Genomic DNA, 20,751 nt, shown 5'->3' on the forward strand with positions numbered 1-20,751 from the left:
AATAGGACTCTAAAACTGAGAAAAACCAACCAGCTAAAAAGAATTTCTTTGCAGCCCTTCAGGCTACAAACCAGCAACTATAAAGTATTTAAAACATTGAATTTAGCCTGCTAGCACCTGCTACTATTTTTGAAGAGTTTTCACATAGTGTATATGCAGACATTTATTTCAGTCCTATAGTGAGTCACACTCTCTGAAACTGGCACAGATTATATTCAAAACCAAAAGCAATTCCATAAACTACACACTAATAAGGCAGATACAAAGGTTCTCTGGATTACAGTACAAAGCACAATTTAGCAGCAGAATAAAGCTTAAAGCTAGACAAGCGAACTGACATCAGCACCCTTGCTAATCATAGTACAAAAGTCCTCTATACTTTGTCAAAGTGCAAAATGAGCTCACATAAATCACTCTTTGTTATTTGAAAATATCTGGGATTCTTAAAGCTTGATCTATTTTTAACATTTTGAGTATTTGTCGCTGCAATGAAAGCTGTGCACTGCCCCACTGAAGTATAGAATAGTGTGTTATTTGTGTTATATGTGCAAGGAAGAGCTTCTTCAGCAACAGCTTTCCAAAGAGAAATCTCTAAAAGAGAGAGTGCACATGTACAAATACGTACTTATGCAAGTTTTATAATCTTTTTTTTTTTTAACCCATTTGGTCATTTTTGTTTGAAAATTTTGTGTTTCCTCTTACAGAAGAGCATGCTACAAACTATTTCTCATAATCGCCCAAAAAGATGCAACCAATTTATGACACAGGACAATTAAAGATACCAATTATTTATCTGTCACATAACTGATGGTATTATAAGCCATACATTATCCAACACTGGTTTTCTGTGCTAGAAGTCAACTACTTTAAGTTTGAGAAGTCAAGAAAACAGCCAGTATACGATTTAAACATTTTGTACAGTTTTTTAATTTTGGGAAGAAAATTGAGCAAATTTTTTTTAAAAGAAAGATTTACTCAAATGTATAAAATGTGTTATTAATATAAAGAGGGTTTAAAAATACATTTTATAATTATACTAGCACTTAGTCACTAAACACTGCTTGCAGAGCAAATACCTAATTCAGAAGAAAAATGGCTCCTTTTGTAAGTGCTGTAAGGCAAACATCATGGCAATCAAGTTCACCAGAAGCCTGTGTAGGCTTTGTAAATTATTACAAAATACAGTTTAACAAGGTTTGCTGCTTTTCTCTGAGTCTAAGAAAGGCCTTGTGTGCCTCTCAGCTTGTTTTCTCCTCTGGGCTGCACAGCAGATCAGCTGGCCTAACACAGGACACCACCATGCCTGCCAAACATTGTCCTACTTCTGTCATGAGACCATCGTATCATGAGACCATCATAACTATAGAAACGAGCTTGTTTGCTTGCTTTTGAGGGAGGCTGAAATGTGACAAGCTGCTCACCCACAGAGCATCAAATGATCAAAGGAACAGTGGAATTCTGTATTTTTCACACAGCATTTTAGTTTACGAAGTAAAACCAAGGTATTCCTACGATTAGGGTTTTATTTCCCTAAGGTATATGCAAACTACTGGTTTCAATGTGAATGAATGAGCTAAGAAATTGACAGAAAGCATCATGCAGCAGTGTTAGGGCTTAGTTGTGGTTTTTTTAACTACTCTAGCTAAAGTTGTATGCAGTACACAGAATTTACAATATATTCTATTTACAAGAGGCATATCTGTTGAAGAAGTTGTAGCTATACTTCCCTTAATCTTTACATTTAGCGATTATTTTCCCCTCCCCTCTCCTCATATTCACTCGAGATGTACCTCATTCAGCTGTTGGCTGTAGTTCAAAGATGTAGGAAATAGGGGATGTATGTGTAAATGGAAAGGGAAAGGAAGGAGGAAGGGGCAGGAAAGAGCAGATAATTTATATTTTTAAAAGGATTTAACCTTCCATTTAGATCCCCTTAAGCTGTTGCTCAAGAGGCCCAAATGATTACATGACACGTTTAAATAAAAGCTTAGAGATGTTAAATCAAAGACAGCTTTTTCTGGTCCATTTTTTACAGATTTTGCTCTCGCATGGCCGAGTAACTGCTTACTGATATACTGATCGGTTATCCTTCTGTAGTTTCCTACTGTTATTACCCACCATTCTAAGGTTGCTTAAAGCTGATTTTCCTCTTCTAGCACATTTGCCACCATTTTTCTTCTGGGTAGCATTAAGTAAAAAAAATCTTTCAAAACTGCTCCACACTGGCTAAGCTGAAGAGGATATCACTTATACCCCACTCCAGTAACACTGCTAATAAACCCAAGAATAAAATTACAAATCTCAGGCCTTCCTTCTCATCTCTCAAGTGAGCAGACATTTGTGCTTAGGTTTGCATCTCTGTACTCACAGAGTACTTTAAAAGGGCACTATTTGGCATCCTTGGCATCCTCTTTTCTCAGAGACGTCAACTAAGACCTGGCAGAAAGAAGTGACTTACCCAGGGGCACAAGGAAGATGCCAAAAAAATACCTGGTGTTTCATAAATGCACAACAAGACATTTCATTGCTCCAAAATAACTTATGAAGTAAACAGAAGGCAGAACATGAACCAGAGAGAAGTAGGAACAGCAAAAGACACAGCCTGAGGTGACTTCATTATGCTCTTGCGGATATTTAAGTCCTGTAGCTACTATTGAGCATTTTTCAATTGTCTGCTGGGATCAAGATTTAATTTTCTTTATGCTTTTTGCTCCCATCTATTTCATCTATTCCTTTCTTTCTACTTATTTTTCAGTGCGAATTTTAAACAGTGGAATTGGTACACGTCTTTGACAAACAACCAGAAGAAGGACCCCAAACAGAAGTGGAGTATTTCTGCTCCTTTTTGCCTCCATATTTCCAGTGTCCAGGTGTTCCAGTCATCGCAGAAGACAAACACACCTCTGGCACAGATTCACTGACTCGTGTGTTAGACCTGTGCTCTGCATCCCAGTAGAAGCTCAAATGAAACAAAACTAAAAGTGTTCCTTCACACTGTGGTTCTTTTTAAACCCTGTTTGTGGTCAGCATAGACCAGCAACAACTATCACGGAGAAGCTTCATCCCACAAGGCACGTACTTGGGAGGACTGCCGGGAAGTATCAAAAAGAGGTCACATTAGGTAACGATACTTCAAGTACAGGACTTTACTTTTTCCACTTGCTGCTCTTCTGGCTTGCAGGACTAACTCCAACATGGTGAAATTGCAAAATTTCAAATGTTTTTGCTAAGAAATTAACGCTTGTAATTTCCCTATGTATTTCTATACAGATTTCTTATTTTGGGGTGTTTTAAAGAAAGCATTTTCTGTAAATCTTTTAAAACCTTTTTGGTTGGTTGGTTTTGTGGGTTTTTTCAATTGGTTTCTTTTTTACAGGCCATATCATGAGCACCAGGAACTGAAGAATATGTAATTACTAGTTATTTCTGAAACCCTTGTCATGACACCAACTGCCAGTAGACATCCTCTTGTCCTCTTCCCTAAAAATTATGCCCTTTATTTTTCGAAACGTAAGACAGAACAACTAAACTGAGCACAAAAAAACCCAAAGGATGTTTAGTGTCTTAATTCTATACAGCAGAAACTGCAATTCCATGATTTGACAATAGTCCAAACATTCTACTTTTAGTAGTGCTTGATACTAAGAAATGTAAGCACATTGCTGGAAAACAAACAAATGTGATATGAGGAAAATACTGAATGTGTTATGACTTTCTTTAAATACTTAAGACTTGTTTTCCAGGAAGCACCATCCTTTCTCACTGAGCAAAATAAGGAAAAAACAGTCTCAGTGGAAGTTTCCACTCTCCTGGCCATCATCCTGATCATCTGTTCCGAATACACACAAGGCCAAAATTTCCTGTTTTCAAACTATTGTCACCATTTTCTAGTCTTGTGCTGTCGATTCTAACTTTAGCTTGTTAAATAAACAAAACACTGAAAATACAGCAGAACAATACTTCCACACACATTTACTGTGAGCTCTGTTTCATAACTGATGTTTCAGCACGTGAAGTAGTCTCCCTGCATTAATTAAAGCTCCAAAAAAGGTGCAAAATAAAATGCAGACAATGTAGCACAAACTGCTGCTTTATTTTGTGAATCTGAAACTAACTGAATATCTTCCAGTTATCCAATATCTCTCCATTTTGCATGGGAATTCTTAATTTTTTCTTGCCTTTTGCATCTTTTTTTTCCACATCCTTATCCCTACTCCCAATGTGCAGTTGTGCAGCCAGGTCTGTATCATCTAATTCACGTTAAACCGATCCTTATTACAATTGGTTTCAGTAAATACTTTTCTGCAATATGCCAGAAATTTTCTAATGGCAATCACAAACTTACTCCTGCGCACCAGGGAATTATCACCATCTCTTCACCAAAGGACAACTTATTCAGACCTATACAGAGCAATAAAGCAGAAGCCCTGCAGCAGCAACAGGACCTGAGCCCTCATTTCACTGTCTCCAAACCAGGACCAGTGACCAGATCATCTCTCTATATTCCTACATCCTCTAATCCAATTAAAATGCCTAGAAAAGTTCCATTGGTTCTGACCTCTTGCAAACCCACCTTTTCACTTTTGGTTGTTCTCCTTCACCACCCATCCTGTATGGCCAAGACATAACTCCTAGGAACTTGCCAGGAACATGTTCCCCATCACTGATATGAGCTTTGCCATCTCCTCTCATTGCTCCTTCTCACTCCTTTGTCAGCAATGAAGACACAACACTGACATGGCATGAGGTTTGCCTCGGCACAAGAAGTATAGCTGCTGCAGGTCCCTTACTCACACATCTACATGGTCTTTGGTTTGCTGCCTTGTTTCCCAGAATAATGTTTCCCTTTTTCTAAAATTTGGTCATTTCCTCTCTAATCATGAGCATGCTCTGATCATCCCCCTCTCAAGCCTTTCCCATATTCATCCTATTTGAAATAATGCTGCCAGGAGAATCTCCCTTCTCTCATTCTGATTACATCATCTTCTATTTAAAGTTCTCCATTTACTGACTTGCTTTATTGCACTTTTCATACCAGGTTCGGCTCATTTTTCCTTCTCCCCTACATCTCTCATCTTTCTTCTGAAGGCTTCCTGAACCAATAAGCAAGGGCAAGACATCTCCTTCCTTCAGATTCCTCCTAAAAATCAGCCTCTTTGACAGTGCTTGTGATCACCCAACCAAATTACAACCTGGCTTTGCATCACATGGATTTATTTAAGAAATAATGTTTTTGCGTATTCACCAGACAAAGGTTTGTTTGTTGTTTTTTTTTTTTTAAGTTGCTTCAGACTTTTCATCAGCTTTTAATTAGAAGTCACTTCTCCGCACAAGTCTTAATCTAAGAAAGCAAACCATTCAGAGTAGGCTCTGCCCTGTTTTTAGAAGTCTCTGTACATTTCTTATCACAAGGATTACTACCATGCTGACAGGACCCCCTTAACAAGACAAGGCAGAGAAGACACCAGCCATGCAGTTTGACTTGAATTCCACTGAGCTCATGGGTGTAGGTTGCATGAAAGCAACACCCAGAAAATTAAAAAATTTAGTATTTTAAATATGTGAAAAATTCAAAGCTGAAAAGTCAAGCCGACACTCCACTGATACCAACAGCAGCTTGCCCACATAGACTGGGGATTAACTATTTCACCATATATTTTAATCTCTTCATTCCTCATTTCCAAGGAGTACAGTAATTTTGAAGCAGTTTGTAACAAGTTGGGGAAAAAATTCCCATTTTTCCAGATCACAAGCCCAGTGCTTCTTGTAATATTTTGTACAAACTGGGTTTTGTTTTTTTCCCTTCTTATTCACCCATGTAGATATCTATCTTCATCATCTGTGAAAGACTTATACACAAGGAAAAGCAAGACAAGACACTAGAATCTTGTAAAAACCTGCAATTCCTAACAGGAGTTTGGATCCTCTAAAGGACACTGCAGTATGATGATACAACACATGCTTGCTTCACTGCTTCATGTTTGGATCACTCAAGCATGCTCATTTTGCAAACAATATAAGAGATTTCTACAGATGACAGGAGGCCAAGCACATCATCTCTTCAACAAAATATTCATAGGCTTAAGTCCTGTGCTTTGTACTCCCTATAAAAGAAAGGGGATTTGAGCTACAGAAGCATCATTTTCTCCAGTTTCAATAGGGAATGATGAATTACAAGGGATTTAGCAATGAATTAAGGATGATGGTACAAAGATACCACAAAGATAATTTCTACAATTTGCCTCCCAAGTGACTAACCTGGTTTAACCTACCAGTTGTATTAAAGAAGCTCCTACCCATCCATTAACACACAGTCTCCAATGGAAATTCAGTCTCCAATGGAAATTCTGACTATGTTTTAAATAATCCCTACAAATTAAACTTAGGACATGTTGACACTCCATCCTTATCCATTCCTCATGAGAGCAAGGATGTACAGTTGCTGACATCTTTGCAAATCAAGTATATGCAGACCAAAGCAGGAGCCTCTCTTGCAAATGAGTCAGCCACTGCTCCAGCAATGAAAGGACTGATACTTACTCAAGCCATTTTCCTCAGGCACAGTAAAGGGAAAGCTAAAGGAAACCTATTGTTCTGCCAAAGCTTTACAGGGATAATCAGCACAGTCATTTTTATATACTGTGAGGCATTGCAAGGAATTCCTTATTCATGTATAAGGAACATGGAATTCTTCCTCTTCATATAAAAAAGGGGAAGAATTAGGAATGGCAATCTGCATTTTAACACTAAAACTATTAACTTTCCCATTACAAATCACCATATCTGAAATGTGCAAGTGCAGAGATGGCAGGGAGAGTTGCTAAGAAAAGTAAAAGCTAAGATAAAATAAAAATCAACATTGTGTCTGATAAATACATTTTCACTTTACAGGGCTGAAAATATTTACCAATTAGGCTCCAGCAGTTTTTTCTGAGCAGAACTGACCTGAAGAACTCCAGAGAAAAATTAATTTCAAAATAAACAAGCACAAAGTCCAAATTCTTTGCAAGACACTATGATACATCAATTCCTTTCAGTATGCTCATTAACCCTGAGTTTCTATTGTAGCAAAAACATTGTTTTTCCAACAATGCAAACAATACTTTTAGATTCAAATAACTCACTGGCAGTAACAAAATGAATAAGAAATTCAGAAACCAGCAATATCACATATCAATAGCAATTTCAACTACATACCAGGATACTTGAAAATTAAGATGCTTCAATATAATTACTTGGATTAGCTTACAAAACACTCCTCCAGCTCTCATCAGCTCACATAAAAAAGTTTTCTATTCCTTACTGGACTGTAACAGTACCCTTGTGCCGTATATTATTGGGATGAACAGCTTTGTAAAACGTAACCACCACAACCAATTCACAGCCGTGTGAACAGCCAAGGAATTACAGACAGCTCTTCAATAACAGCACAAATACTAAGATAAACTGCATCTTTTAGAGGGCTGTATTAATACACCTAGCACATGCCCACAAAGTACTGAAGCAATACATCACAGACATCACAGAGCTTCTGCCTGCACTTCATGGCACAAAACCTTTCTTTTGTTTTTTTTCCTTTTTTCTTTCTTTTTTTTTCTTTTTGAGCTAGTGATACAAGTGAACAAATGGGTAGAGAGGTTTAGGCTCTTGCTTCAGGAACAGAATTTACTAAGTCAAGTTGTAAATCAAAATGAAAGCTCTTTTTGAACAAAAAAAAATTCTAGCACAAAGATAACATTCTTTAAGGAAGCCCCTGTTTACTCACGCCAATTCATTCTCCACATACCTAAGTTACAAAGCAGAAAAGTAAGCAACATCAAGAACACATTCTTTGACTAGTTTACCTCTTCAAGTCTTCAGAAAATTTAAGCAATGTAGCCATTTCTGTAGTTGTGTCTACCCCAAAATAAGCAAAGCTTTCTTTTTCCTGCCGGCTTCCCACCTCACTCTACACCACCCTATCCTAATAACCTTTGACCAACAGGAAGCAGACACAATGGACTGAAAATAACAGCAATTGTAAGATTTCAAATGATTTAATACATGAGGGGTGGGCTTAAGATTTGAAAAATTTCCCTTGCTTTGGTTTTTCAACAGTCGCTTAAAACATGTTATCTACATAGACTTAAAATGTTAGTTCAAAATCCTAGGTTGAATGGAGCCAAAAACTGTGAAACTTTTATTGGGCACTACTAAGAGCACAGAGGTACAAATTCTTACATGCATTGAGATTTTAAGTCCTAGTCATTAGGCTGTTATATACAACTAACTTAGTTTTCCAGCAGTGTAAGCAAGAGCAGTAGAAATTTCTTAGAACATTATGTCTTTATTTAAAAATACTTTTATTTATTGGAGCTTTTAGATCAGAAATAGGTATATGTCCCATAGAATAAGAAGACATGCATGTAAGAAATGCAATCGTCCATTTTAACACTGCAGTTAAACCATGGTGATGGAAAGGCACAGGTCAGTTTGCTAATACAAAAAGGACTTTTGCTAACTCTGAGTAGCTGAGATGCACTTTGTGGTGTGGAAGGAAAGATCTTTACTCCACACATAAAAGCCCAAGCAATGATCCCATATATCTCCTCATTAACAGTAAAAAATTCATGTGCTTTAGATTGTACCAGCAGCTTGGCACAAACACCGGAGGGCTACAGATTCCAAAGTCCAAACAGGCAATTACAGCGTTTCTTTTTATTAGTTTTAATGTTTTTTGCCTTGCACCCCAAGTACCTGGTGATTATTATATTGCAAAGTCACAGTCACGTCCCAGGTTCCTCCTCTGCGGTTACACCACAACATGCAGAGGTCACAGTCAGAAGAACAGAAGCACCAACTCAGAGAGAGACCCACCTCTTGTATGAGAGCTATACTGTGTTTTCTGTATAAAGGAAGGGGCAGGGGGTGGGATAGAGTCAGTATCATTTTTACACAGACTCCTGGTCCTGAGCACAAGACGACCAAACCCAAGGTTCTCCCACAATCAGAGAGGTTGGTAATGTCCTCTGCCTTGCAAACACCAAGCAAAATTTCAAGCTGCAAGTATTACATGGAATTGTCACAAGCATGCTGAAATGCAAGGTCATAATAATTTCCCAGCATTATTCATGTTCCAACATAATTCTGAGTACATTTGCTACCCCACGCACACACTTTATCAAGCATTCACTGCACCTCTATTGCACATTAGGCACTGCTCCATTTCATACACGTTTTAATAATGGAATTACAACAGAAACATTCTTTTCTTGGCAGGGGAAGCTCAGGCACTGCATCTCTGCAGGATAAGACTGGATCTACCTTGTCAATGCAGTATTTCATTAAGGTCTGCTAGAGCTCAAAATAACTACAGAGAAGCCCCTCATACCCCTCAGTATCCAACAACAACTTCCAAATACAAAACATCCAAGCAGGGCATGAGCAAGCTTCTGGGCACAGTAGCAGAAGCCACCACTGACATGTTACAAGAGTAGCTTGAAGCACAAATAGTTCAACAAGGAAAGGAAATATGAGGTCCTCAGCCAGCCTGCAGTTTAAGAGTCCCTTGAAACCACTCTGTCTGCTAATAGGACCCTCCTCTTCCCTTCCCCCATTTTAAGACACAACCTGATGCCATCACACCAAGGAATAACAGAGAAAGGATATCCTGCCTAGATTTTCCATTATACAGATCAAATCATCAATCCAGAGAGGTCTTTGCTTACACATGGGATAAAAAGAAGATGCTTCCAACTGATAAACCCTGAGAGGAAGCAAGGTTGGCTCCATGACTATTTTTAAGTAGTTAGCATTCACACAATGGCCTAAAATTAATGGCCAACCCCCAGGGTCCATGAAACCTTCATTAAAAATAAAATGAAAATTAAAAATAGGGAGTTAGGATGTTTGAGAGGAGAAAAGCAAAAACTAAAGAACTAGAAGGTGACAGATATAATTATGCTTCTTCCCAGACTCACCTTCAATTCAGTTTGGATGCTAAATTTAAGTAAATTAAAAAATAGGAAGCTTTATGTCATTTTCTCTAAAAACTAAGCATTTTCTTCAACAACTGCTGGGAGAAATCTTTCTTCAACAGCTCTTGTCATTTTGACTAATACTCTTTTGCTGAAAGTATCATTTGACAAAAAGTAAGTCAACAGAGAAAAATAAAATTATCTTTATGTAGCTGTATTATCAAAGGAGGAACTTGTTTCCCAGCCCTCATTTCCAAGGCCAGATACCACAGCTGTGCTGCAGCTCCAGCTGAACAGCTCCCTACGTTTCACCACCTACCAGACAAAGGGCATTTAGTTTACCAAATGGGCAGTGTTACACATTTAGCTCAGTTAAAAGCATCCCACATCTAAGGCTTCATCTAAGTGTAAAAAAAGTCACGCTTTGTACATCTGGACAGATGATGAATACAAACATCTTTGGTATAATCTAAGGATAAATAATTTAACTGGCATCATTTCAACATTAAATTCACTAAAAATACATTTTATATCAGGCATTTCTCTGGATAAAGAACAAGATGAGGCAAAAGACCCTGTAAGATCATCCTTGTAATCTAGGAAATGCCCACAAACTGAAGACATTTTAAATATCACCATTCATCTCCACATTTTACTGCTAAGAAGGATTTCTTATTTTAAGCATTCATCCTTGTGGAGGTTGTTGTTCTTGTTCTTATTAATAACAGCATCCTTGTGATGACTAACTAAGAGACTCATGGAAAACAAAAATTTCTGATCTCACCACAAACTATTCCGCTCCTCCTCTGTGAACTCGATAAAAAGTGAACAATTAGCCTGCCGTTTGCTCAGTACAGTGAGATTGTTCATTTCTTCATTTGTATCAGATCACATCACGGAATAGAGAAAAACATTAAAAATACTTTAAAGAAAAATATCTACCATTAAACTACCAACACTGCTCTGAGAATTTAAACCCCATCTGATTTTTATTATTTCTTTTGTAGTTTTGAGCATATTCAAGTGTTACAGCCCCTTTACCTTATCTGGTTTGCAAAGTACTTCGCATTTTTATGTTTTGCTCTTTGACATGAAAAGCAAGCACTGCATTATTCTTCTGCTTTTTTCATCTTTTTTCGTGAGAGTTTCATAACTGGTTTCATTTCACTATAAAAATGTTTAATTTTTAACTTATGGGCAGGAAAGAAACTCTAAAGCAGGACTCCTTGTTACTTTATTTGTTGTCTTTCTTATACACCTAAACGGCATCTACTTTGTTTACTGACTGGAAGCTCTTACCACTGCCAGCACTTCAGGAACAGTGTGACTGTGGAAAGGGAAAAACATGTTTTTCTACATTTTGTTTGTCATCTAACAGAATTATAAGGTACACATGCAGAAGTTTCAAAATATTTTTAATAGTTGATAACCTCAAATGGACAAAACAATTCAGCAGGTACCTTATCTCAACTCCGAATTTAACCCTTCTCATTCTGGAACCACTTATGAGTAATAATAACTCATAATGATGTAATGTAATAAGTAATAATGATTTGCTATGGCACTGGTTATTTTTCAATATCTGTATCATGACATTGAAAAAGTATATTCTATTTCTAACAATGATGTTTTTTAGTCCTTAAAATGGAAAGAGCTTTGAGACAACAGCAAGAGGCACGAAATCCGAAACAAGATTTAATTTTGTACAGTACCTTGTACAAAATTTTCCACTTCTTAAACCTATATATCACAACATTATTTATGTGAATCCAGTAAGGCACACTTTGATGATTTAAATTTGAACAGGTTGTTTTGCCTCTGCTGCAAGCCTCTTCCTCCCAGAAACCTGCAGAGCTGAAGCTGCTTATTCACAACTTGAATCATGAGAGAAGAACTAAGACTAGTAATAACAATGTCAAACCAGATTTTTGGAAATCAGTGAAGCAGGGTGACTGTATCTTCACTGTCACTGACTGCACAGGCAAGACACTACTAATGGCACTTTATTTGTACTGCTGCCCTCAGCTCCAGGCCCCAGCCAGGCAGGTGCCACTTCACTGGAGCTAATACATGACTTGAGAGCACTTGTTATGTTCGACAGGCAGAGAGGCCAAAGGCTGAGTGACATGGAAACAAAGGCATTCTCACTTTTGGTAACAGGCTGATGTGCCAGAGTGGCCAGAACGTCCATTCTTACACTCCCATTTAAAAATTTTTTATAGAAAGTAAGACATATTCCAGCAGATTGGGCAAGTCAACTCAGATTTTACTAAAGCAAAATTACACCACGGGCCAGTGAAGATCAGAAGATTCTGAGGATGGGATGATGGCATGATATAGCCAGAGTGTTTAGATTCAAAAACAAACTTTAAAACATAAATACTGCTAGAACTGCTCACATCAGCTACTGATGGACACAATCCAAATTGTTTCAATCCAGAGAAAAATTATTTTGGTGATCAAAGTCTCTGAATCCAAGTAATAATAAAAAGCACTTATATTAATGTCTTGGCACCTTAACCAAAATATGCTGATCAATCAATTTGTTAGTCATTTCATGACTAATAAATAAGCATAACCAGTATTTACTGTATGCTTTCTACCTCTTACAACTCTGCTCAAACACTATAATAAAAGCATAGTTTAATGGTTCACAGTTTAATGGTTTGCCATACTATGAATTCCTCCCCACAGTGGCAGGGATAGATGATTTTCTGCAATACCTTGTGCCTGAAATAGACATACAAATTAAACACCTTCTGCCTGACAGCATGGGATGCAGCTTGGGGGAGAAGCTATAGGTGAACTTCTCTTAGCATTTAAAAGAGGTATGACATCATACTGACAGAATTGTAAAAATTCCCACAGAATGTAAGAAAAGTTTCAGTGATTTTATCACACACAACAGAAATGAGCTGGCAGGGTAGAGGCATATACAAATGACTGCTTTCTCTTTGATTCACAATATTTAGATTGTTATTTCCAGACCAGGTAAAACAAATTGGTGTTATGATACTATTGTTAAGCTGCATGTATAAACATACTTATGCACCTTTGGAGGCAGGCCAGCCAGCTCAGCAAACACATTACAAAAGAAACAGCAAACAGGTAGAGCACGAGCTGCTGCTCGGGTTCACCCACCAGGCTGTTATGGGAGGTGGGAAGGAAGAAAACAGCACAAAACAGTGGAGCAAAATATGTTGTAAACACACTATTTTAAGAAATGTGGCAAGTTTCTTGGAAAAAAAAAAGCTCAAGAGTTGGTTCATGCTTAGCAAAATAACTCCTGAACATTTGATACAGACAGACAATCAAGTATTTTCAATCACCTGGCTTAACCCGAGGCAAAAGAAACAAAGAAACAGCAGATACAGATTTCTTACAGTGAAAGGAAAATTGGTGGGCAAAGCACAAATTACCATCAGCAAAAATTTTAGCCAGTAGAAAAAAAACTATTTGTTTTCTTTAAGAACAAAGAATAAGGACAAAAAACACATTCTGGGTAACCCAGATCTTCCAATGCATTTTCTAAGGAGGAGGGCTCAGTCTTACCCCCCTCTCTTCTGCAACAGCTCAGGCACTTGACTCCAATTCTCCACTCTACCCAATATTTACCTAAAAAATGACATTAAAAATACTTTTTTTCCTCATTCCAGTCAGGAGAGAAGTTTGGAGACAGGTCATTTACAGCTGTTTTCCAGGGGACTCAGTTTACAGATACAGAGTTGAAACAAGTATATCTGAACCAAGAGAGATTATGGATTTTTCAGCCATTACACCCAGCCTATATAAGCAGAAAAAGAGTTATAACTTTTAAATAAGAAAGGCAGACTAACCAATACAGTCACAGATTAATCTCCCTAGCTTACCTTCTGTCTTGGTGATCCTGAAGTCACTTACCTGTTCCAACAGCCAACAGGGCTGAGGTATCAACCCTGGAGTTCATGTTCTAAGCACACCCAACATGCAGAAAGAAGAAAGCTGCATGAAGAAGTAAAGCCAGTAACTCATGCCCTTTGGAAAGGGTCTTGTGAGGTTTCTCATTCCTGATTTGCTCTCCTTCATTCACGGGAGACACTCTGGAAAGAGTAAGCTGGGTTGCATTCATACTAACAAAGGAGGTTTCTATTCTCATACTCAAAGCACTTGCCTTGTTTCATGGAAACACTCCATAATTTTATATTCTGTTCAGAGGAACAGGTCCTTCACTGGCAAAATACAGCTGCATAACAAGGCCTGACTTCGCCCTTAAAATAAAAAGCAACTGCAAAGTAGTGCCATTAACAGAGTAGCCCCAAACATTTCAAGAAGCATCAGGACTTGACCAAGGTCTCCAAAAAGGAGCTCTTGCAATAATTCATACTTGAGAGCAAGCTAAAGTTGAAATGGAAAATATTTTCGTAAGTACACACACCAGATATCGTAAAAATCAATTCACTTCAGTCTACAATACAGAAAGATAACTACAGAAAAATAACACTTTGTGAACAAAAGGTTTTTTTAAATGCAAAAAATTAGAACACTTGTCAATTCATTTATTTTCTAAAGTATTTGGTATTTGTCGTGGTTTGACAAAAACCAGGCTGTGCTAAACCAACACATTTGAGGAAACTTTACTTGATTTTGCATATAAATTATTGGCCTGCCTCTAATTTGCCTATCACTGATAGCCAGTATAACCCTGGATTTTAAAACCAATCACAAGATCATGTCTCCCATCACCAAGCTATGCCATTTTTAGTAAGCCAGAAAATGAAACCTGAAAACTTGATGTGCATTTGCTCTGCAGTTCACAATCCACACAATACTGGTGTCTGTAAACAGTACAAGTTTGTGATTTTGTTTATTGTCAAATACACATGAAAGAACATTCTCTTCACAGGTGTATATTGCCCCACTTCTTCACACACTGGAACAGGCTGTTGTCGTAGATTTTTGGTTTTGCACTGGCTTTTTTTATTTTTTTTTTTTTGACACCAGATCCAAAAAAGCTCCTAGACAAAGGTCACTTTCTTGCAGAACTGCCAAATAAATAAACCACACTTGACAACAGAATTCAGAAGATAACACATTGCTGGGGTTCCCTTGCCAAAAAATAGACTCTCTGTGCTTTTGTCTCACTGGATGTGCTTATTAGTGTCATACAGTACTTTCTCTAGGCAGAAGAAGTAGAAGAACTGCTCAGGACTCAATGGAAATTACAAATCTTTCTTCTGTTTGTTCCCAAACTCCCAACAGATTAATTGGACTGTTTTTTAATACGGAAAAATCTGACTATACAGCAGGAGCGGTCACTACCAGTCAGAATAGCAGTCCTGACCTTTCAAACTTCTGGTCTAGCAACCCTTGCATTATAAATATTGTAACACTGTAGATCCAGATTAGAAATTTTGTAGCTTGCTAGCAAAAGCAAAGCTCAAATATAGGACTAGTCAAGCATAATACTTTTAATTTGAAATTCAGTGTTTTCAATGAGCTCCTTAAAACAAGTGGCATGTGAAGAAGTCAGGTAGGGTTTCAGTGCACCACCAGCTCTGGCATGAACATGTGCTGCCTGCCACACTGCTTGTAAACAGGACAGGCAAGAGGATAAGGAGTGACACTCACACTACACCTCATCACAAAGGCAAAGCCAACCTGCAGGAAAAACACAGACACCCTATAAAACCAGAACAGCAATATATACATTGCAATGTTCCATAGGAAGTTACACAAAGCATATCCTTCCAACATTAACAGTACAGAATTTCACAAAGAACAGCAAAGCATGATAAAACTAACACAAGGCTGACAGTGATTTTAAGAGAAAACTTAAAATCATACAGAACCTTACTTTTAAACACAGAAAGATGGAACATCCTTCATCAGCCTCCAGCTGCTGCAACGATTATCCAGGAGAAAAACCCGGCAAGATATCCATTTCTGTCTCACTCCAAGGAGAGCACTATACTTATTTAGCATCAGCTCCCAACAGCAATACAACTGAAAGCTCCGCAATCTGGTAGACTCCATGAAGTTTAATCATCTAATGAGATTACCTCATCCGTGTGTGGTTTCACAATGCAGTCTCAACGGTAGCCCATTATGCCAGTCCCCTGACACGCAGTATCAATCATGCTGATCAGCTTACTCTGCTATCACTCCTACGGAGACACACTGCCACGCACAGAAACCAAAAGCCGGCACAGTTTCTACCCCACAGGTTAAAAGGGATTGTGGAGAAAAAACACTGCTAGCTCCAAGCCTAAAATAAATGTCACTTCTATCCAGCAGGTTATGAGCCATGTTCCACTATTAAATTTTACATACATGTGCTATGTATTCTATACGACAGCACTCTCATGGAGAACATGAAGTTTACATGTAACAATTTACATGTCTACAGTTAATAAATATCAAGTTGGAAAAATCTTAAAGCTTCACAGAACATCAGTAGCTGCCTTTTCTGAAACACAAGCATCTTCCCCAGGTACCATCAAGTGGAGCTCTCAAAGCACAGGCCCCTGCCCGTTTTACTGTTACCAACATAAAAATGCTACAGTAATTAATGCTCTTCATTCACCAATGCCAGAAGCATCCAACCTCAAAGTAACATAAGGCATGTACAAATAAAACTTGTTCTATTTGACAGATGAGGGTAATGAGAAAACCTAAATATTACTGCTAAGTGTAGTCTGTATTTCGTGCTTTGGTTGCAAGTAGAAAAATAACCCTGAGTTTTGATGTTTTCCAAGGTAAGACAGGGATACAGCTGTTGTATATAAATAGTTAAAATAACCAGGGACACTACACAGCTCAAAAGACAAAGAGAATAAGCCCCTCCAGCATCAGGTTTTATACAAGAAAGATTAAGCAGCTTGCCCAAAGAAGTCATGGGCAAAAATCTAAGACATCCCCGTTAATTAGCACTACCTTATCATACTGGCTTTACCTGTTACACTTTTCCCAAAGCACCTGGAAATAGTGCCACCTGAATTTCAACACATCTTCATTCAATGAAGGAAATTAACACATAGTTAACAATACCACTTTTTTTTAATAGCTACATGAATCTAGACTTGACTGGGGAGTATAGAACAGGTCACCCTAACACCTTCTCTAGTGTCTCCTTTTACCATTAGGTGCTTTCAATAACATGATGGAAAGGGAAGGGAAATTAGATAAAGGAGACCAGACGAGTCCCATAAAACTATGATCTCATCACATTGAGCTTGAAAAATATAGAACCACTTAAAACTTGATAGAACCTATAAGACGTAAGGATGTCAAATTAAAAAAAAAAAATCAAAAAGACAAAAAAAAAGGAAAAATACACACACAACTAATACAAAGCAGCTTTACACACTTACAACCCTGATTATCAGCCCATTTTGCTGGGCCAAGCATCCCAAACTCCTCTGAAAGCAGTCCACTGCCAGAATACTTACTTAAAATGGAAATGAAAAATGGGAAAGACCAGCATGGCAATGTCAGGGCAATAAGGCTTCGGACCTTGTTATCCCAAATTAACTGCCTCATAGGCCACTGACTCAGTTGGCCCAACAGAAGCCAGGATCAGACTTGGGACTCTTGTTTTGCTGAGCAGTCTTTTTTTTTAGAGATTAAGATACCAAAAAGTAACTTTGCGGAATTTGACATTCGAGACAAAACACATATCTTTGAAAATATCTACATTTTCTGCCCTACTTTTCCACAAGCATACTCAATTCAAGCAGTTCTATTTTTTAATAGGATATCATTTTTGCACATCCCAAAGTGAAGGCAAACAGCTCTAGTTCAAATAACTAAGTAAAGACTTACAAATAATTTACCCTTGCTACCCAAATATATACTAGCCCTTCAGAACAGAATATAAAATTGTTAATATAGTTTAAAAACCACACAAAATCAAAACCATAGATACAAATTATCAATGCTTCTTCCACTGTTACAACAAAATAACTGAGCTGATACAAAGGAGACAAGACAGAGGAGGGGGAGGGAAAATGCACGTGCCTTGGCTACAAAGAGAAGTGTGCAAGAAAAATATAAATCTCTAATACTGTTTTACTTCATCTAAAGTATCAAATATTGGTATTAAAAGCAGCATTATTATTCTGCCACTAGTATAACACTGAAATCTACCTAGAAAGGGCAACTGCTAGTCTCAGTGAGCATGGAACACTCACAGTGCAAAAGTGCCTGTCTTTACACTGCTGAGCTGTTAATAGACTTAAATATTTAAATCTGCCCCATCCAGGAACTTTCTATTGTTTTCAAATGCGAACAATATTCCAAAAGTCTGAGACCAAGATTTTCCTTCCAACCCCCCACAAAAAGCTCCTGTTGAAAAACACTGAAAGGCTTTCCAGGGTCTCTCAGCCTTCCTACTGAAACAATTTAACAGGGATAGAGGACAAAGAAGGACATCTTGCTTAAACAAACCAGTAATTATCTAATTCTTACTCCTTTTCTCACACACAGCTTACGACAGAGATCCAGGACCAAAAGTCATTAGCACAACCAGTTAAAACATGATTTAGCTAAGACAATACTATAATGGGAGATGTTAGGCAACCTAAAACTTTGAAATTCATTGGATGGTCTATCTGTAACAAGATTCCTGCTGTTACAATGTTAGTTTTCATAGGATCCAAAATGCTAATTGAATGAAAAGTCAAAAGAAGTGTGAGTTGCACTCTCAGTGTGGAAAATAAACAACAAGAGATCAACTTTATATGAAGTTTGTTTTACCATGCATCCCAAGTTTGCTTAATGCCTCTGTGTGATATTCTATAAAATAGTCATTTGGATTAAAATAACTCTAAGCTCAGGTAGGAGAGTCACATAAAGCCCAGGGAAGCTGCATTAGGATGAGAGAACTCATTTCTAATAGCAGAGCACAGACTTTACTGGCTTTCTTGTTGGGGTTCCTCTCCCCTGCCACAGGGTCCTGGGAAAGGGGACTCTGGGGTAGAGGCATGGCCTAGGCATGGGGTCTCCCTGCTCCCTGGTCACATGTATCCTAATCCTGTTCCCCACTGGTTATTTTGTGTTCCCCTGCCCAGGAAGGACCCTGGTTGTCCCATTATTGCGCGGTTCTTCAGCAGTCCCCCGGCCATGCGGCTGGAGAATAAAGATCTCTGAAACTTCTATCAAGAATCAGTCCCTATTTCTTTCCACGGGCCTTGCTGTCTAATACATGTTGCAGGAGACCCCACTGCAACACTTTCTGTCACTCATTTAGCAGTGGGACCACTTTCCTCCCACAATCATTTTCGTTATTCACAGCAGAAAGGCACATCATGGCCAGAAATAAGCACATTGTACTGCTGACTAGACCCAGCATCACAGAGATACCCAGGAAATTGCTCATTATCATGAAAGACCAGTGAATCACCAAGAGTGCTCAGAGGACAAAAAAGGGGGAAAAAAAGTTGCCCTGAAAAAAAAAAAATCAAGCATATCAAGTCACTATTCACCTTTCTGCTCGTTTTTCTGGAGGATGTGGAATGGGGAGGAGGGATAGGAGAGAGCAGTAGGTAAGAATTCATGCATGCAGGTGACCAATCATTCAGAGTAGACTAAATTAAGAAATTGCCTTCCTTTTGACAGAAACCAAGTGATAGATTCATGCAACTCCTGGATTTGCTTATTGTTGTTGATCTCCAAGGTCCTAAAACACTTCTCCTAGTGCAAGATAGGCATCTTAAAATTGCATGAACATGAAGCAACCAGTGAATGGAAAAGTGTGAAAGACAGGAAGAAACTGATTTTCAGTGCAGGACAAGTAGGAAATAAGGATTTGTGAACTGCAATTATAAAAATAATTTTAAAAAATTTTCCAAGTACTGCCACATATCAGGAAATTATTATCTCAAGCTTGGTATGCAAGACTATAATCATGCTTGATGCCTGATAACTCCTTTTGGGTCATAAAAACATGCTATTTCTGGCACATTTCTCGTTGGTCAGAACCTACAGATTGCTCCACACTTCTAACCAGGGCATTGCAATGGGTGCAAATGTTGAAAGAAGGCTTTAAGAAATATCTTCCCACCTGACAGTAATTTCTTTCTGACTCCATTATGATGAAGCAGAGTGTGAAGCTGCACTGGAACTTACACCCACAGAAAACTTTAAAGATGAGAAAATGCTTCTGGAGGTGGACATTTGACCACATTACGTATGGGATTGGGGTTGTCTGGGTGTTTTTGTAATTTTGCATATTTAAAAGAGTCTGTCCTGGGAAAGTGCAGGTGCTCCTCAGGCCAGCATGCTTTCAAACCTCACCTACAGGATTTGTAATGGATGCAGTTCAGAACCACAAACCTCAACATATTCGCTCCCCGGCACCGCCAAGACCACGTCTGTAGAAAGGCATATCTCAGCCTGCCCTCGCAGCTCCTGCCCAGCACTCTGAACACGCTCCCTGAACAGCATGAGACACACACACACATTTATATACAGGCTGATAAACACACTGCATCCCAACTGCTCCGAGCGAGGAAACTTGACTGCTTCTACTGAGCTTAGCCCCCGCCAGCCCTCTCAGACAGGCAGGCAGGGAACAACCATTACCAGGGGACAGACCAGCTGAAGAATAAGGAGCTCCAGGGCGTTGTCTTACTAATAGTCAAAATAAAAAGCTGGCCTAGACAAGTCTTCAGAGGCAGCAGAGCTCTAGCAGAGTGAGCTCTAGACCCAAGATGTTGCTAATAACCAGCCTGAGATATCTTCGAATCTCTGTAGTGCAGATTCAGGGCTGAAAATAAAGGATAACATCTTTTTTTGGAATCTGCCTCCTGCCCCTAAT

General features: G+C 38.4%; 1 protein-coding gene across 8 annotated transcripts in view; it reads right to left on the bottom strand.

The window, feature by feature from the left end:
* GAB1 (GRB2 associated binding protein 1) overlaps positions 1-20,751 on the bottom strand; it is a 94,649-nt gene that overhangs the window by 40,936 nt on the left and 32,962 nt on the right. The window contains exon 1 of one of the 8 annotated variants that reach the window (XM_048303173.1): positions 8,737-8,820. The exons of the other annotated variants lie outside the window; for them this stretch is intronic. Within the exon in view, the coding sequence (XP_048159130.1) occupies positions 8,737-8,805 (69 nt within the window). The 5' untranslated portion in view covers positions 8,806-8,820. Of the gene's footprint in view, positions 1-8,736; positions 8,821-20,751 lie in introns of those variants that run through there. 8 annotated transcript variants of the gene reach the window in all.

The sequence above is a fragment of the Corvus hawaiiensis genome, chromosome 5, assembly GCF_020740725.1.
Source record: "Corvus hawaiiensis isolate bCorHaw1 chromosome 5, bCorHaw1.pri.cur, whole genome shotgun sequence".
In the NCBI taxonomy this organism is placed as follows: domain Eukaryota; kingdom Metazoa; phylum Chordata; class Aves; order Passeriformes; family Corvidae; genus Corvus; species Corvus hawaiiensis.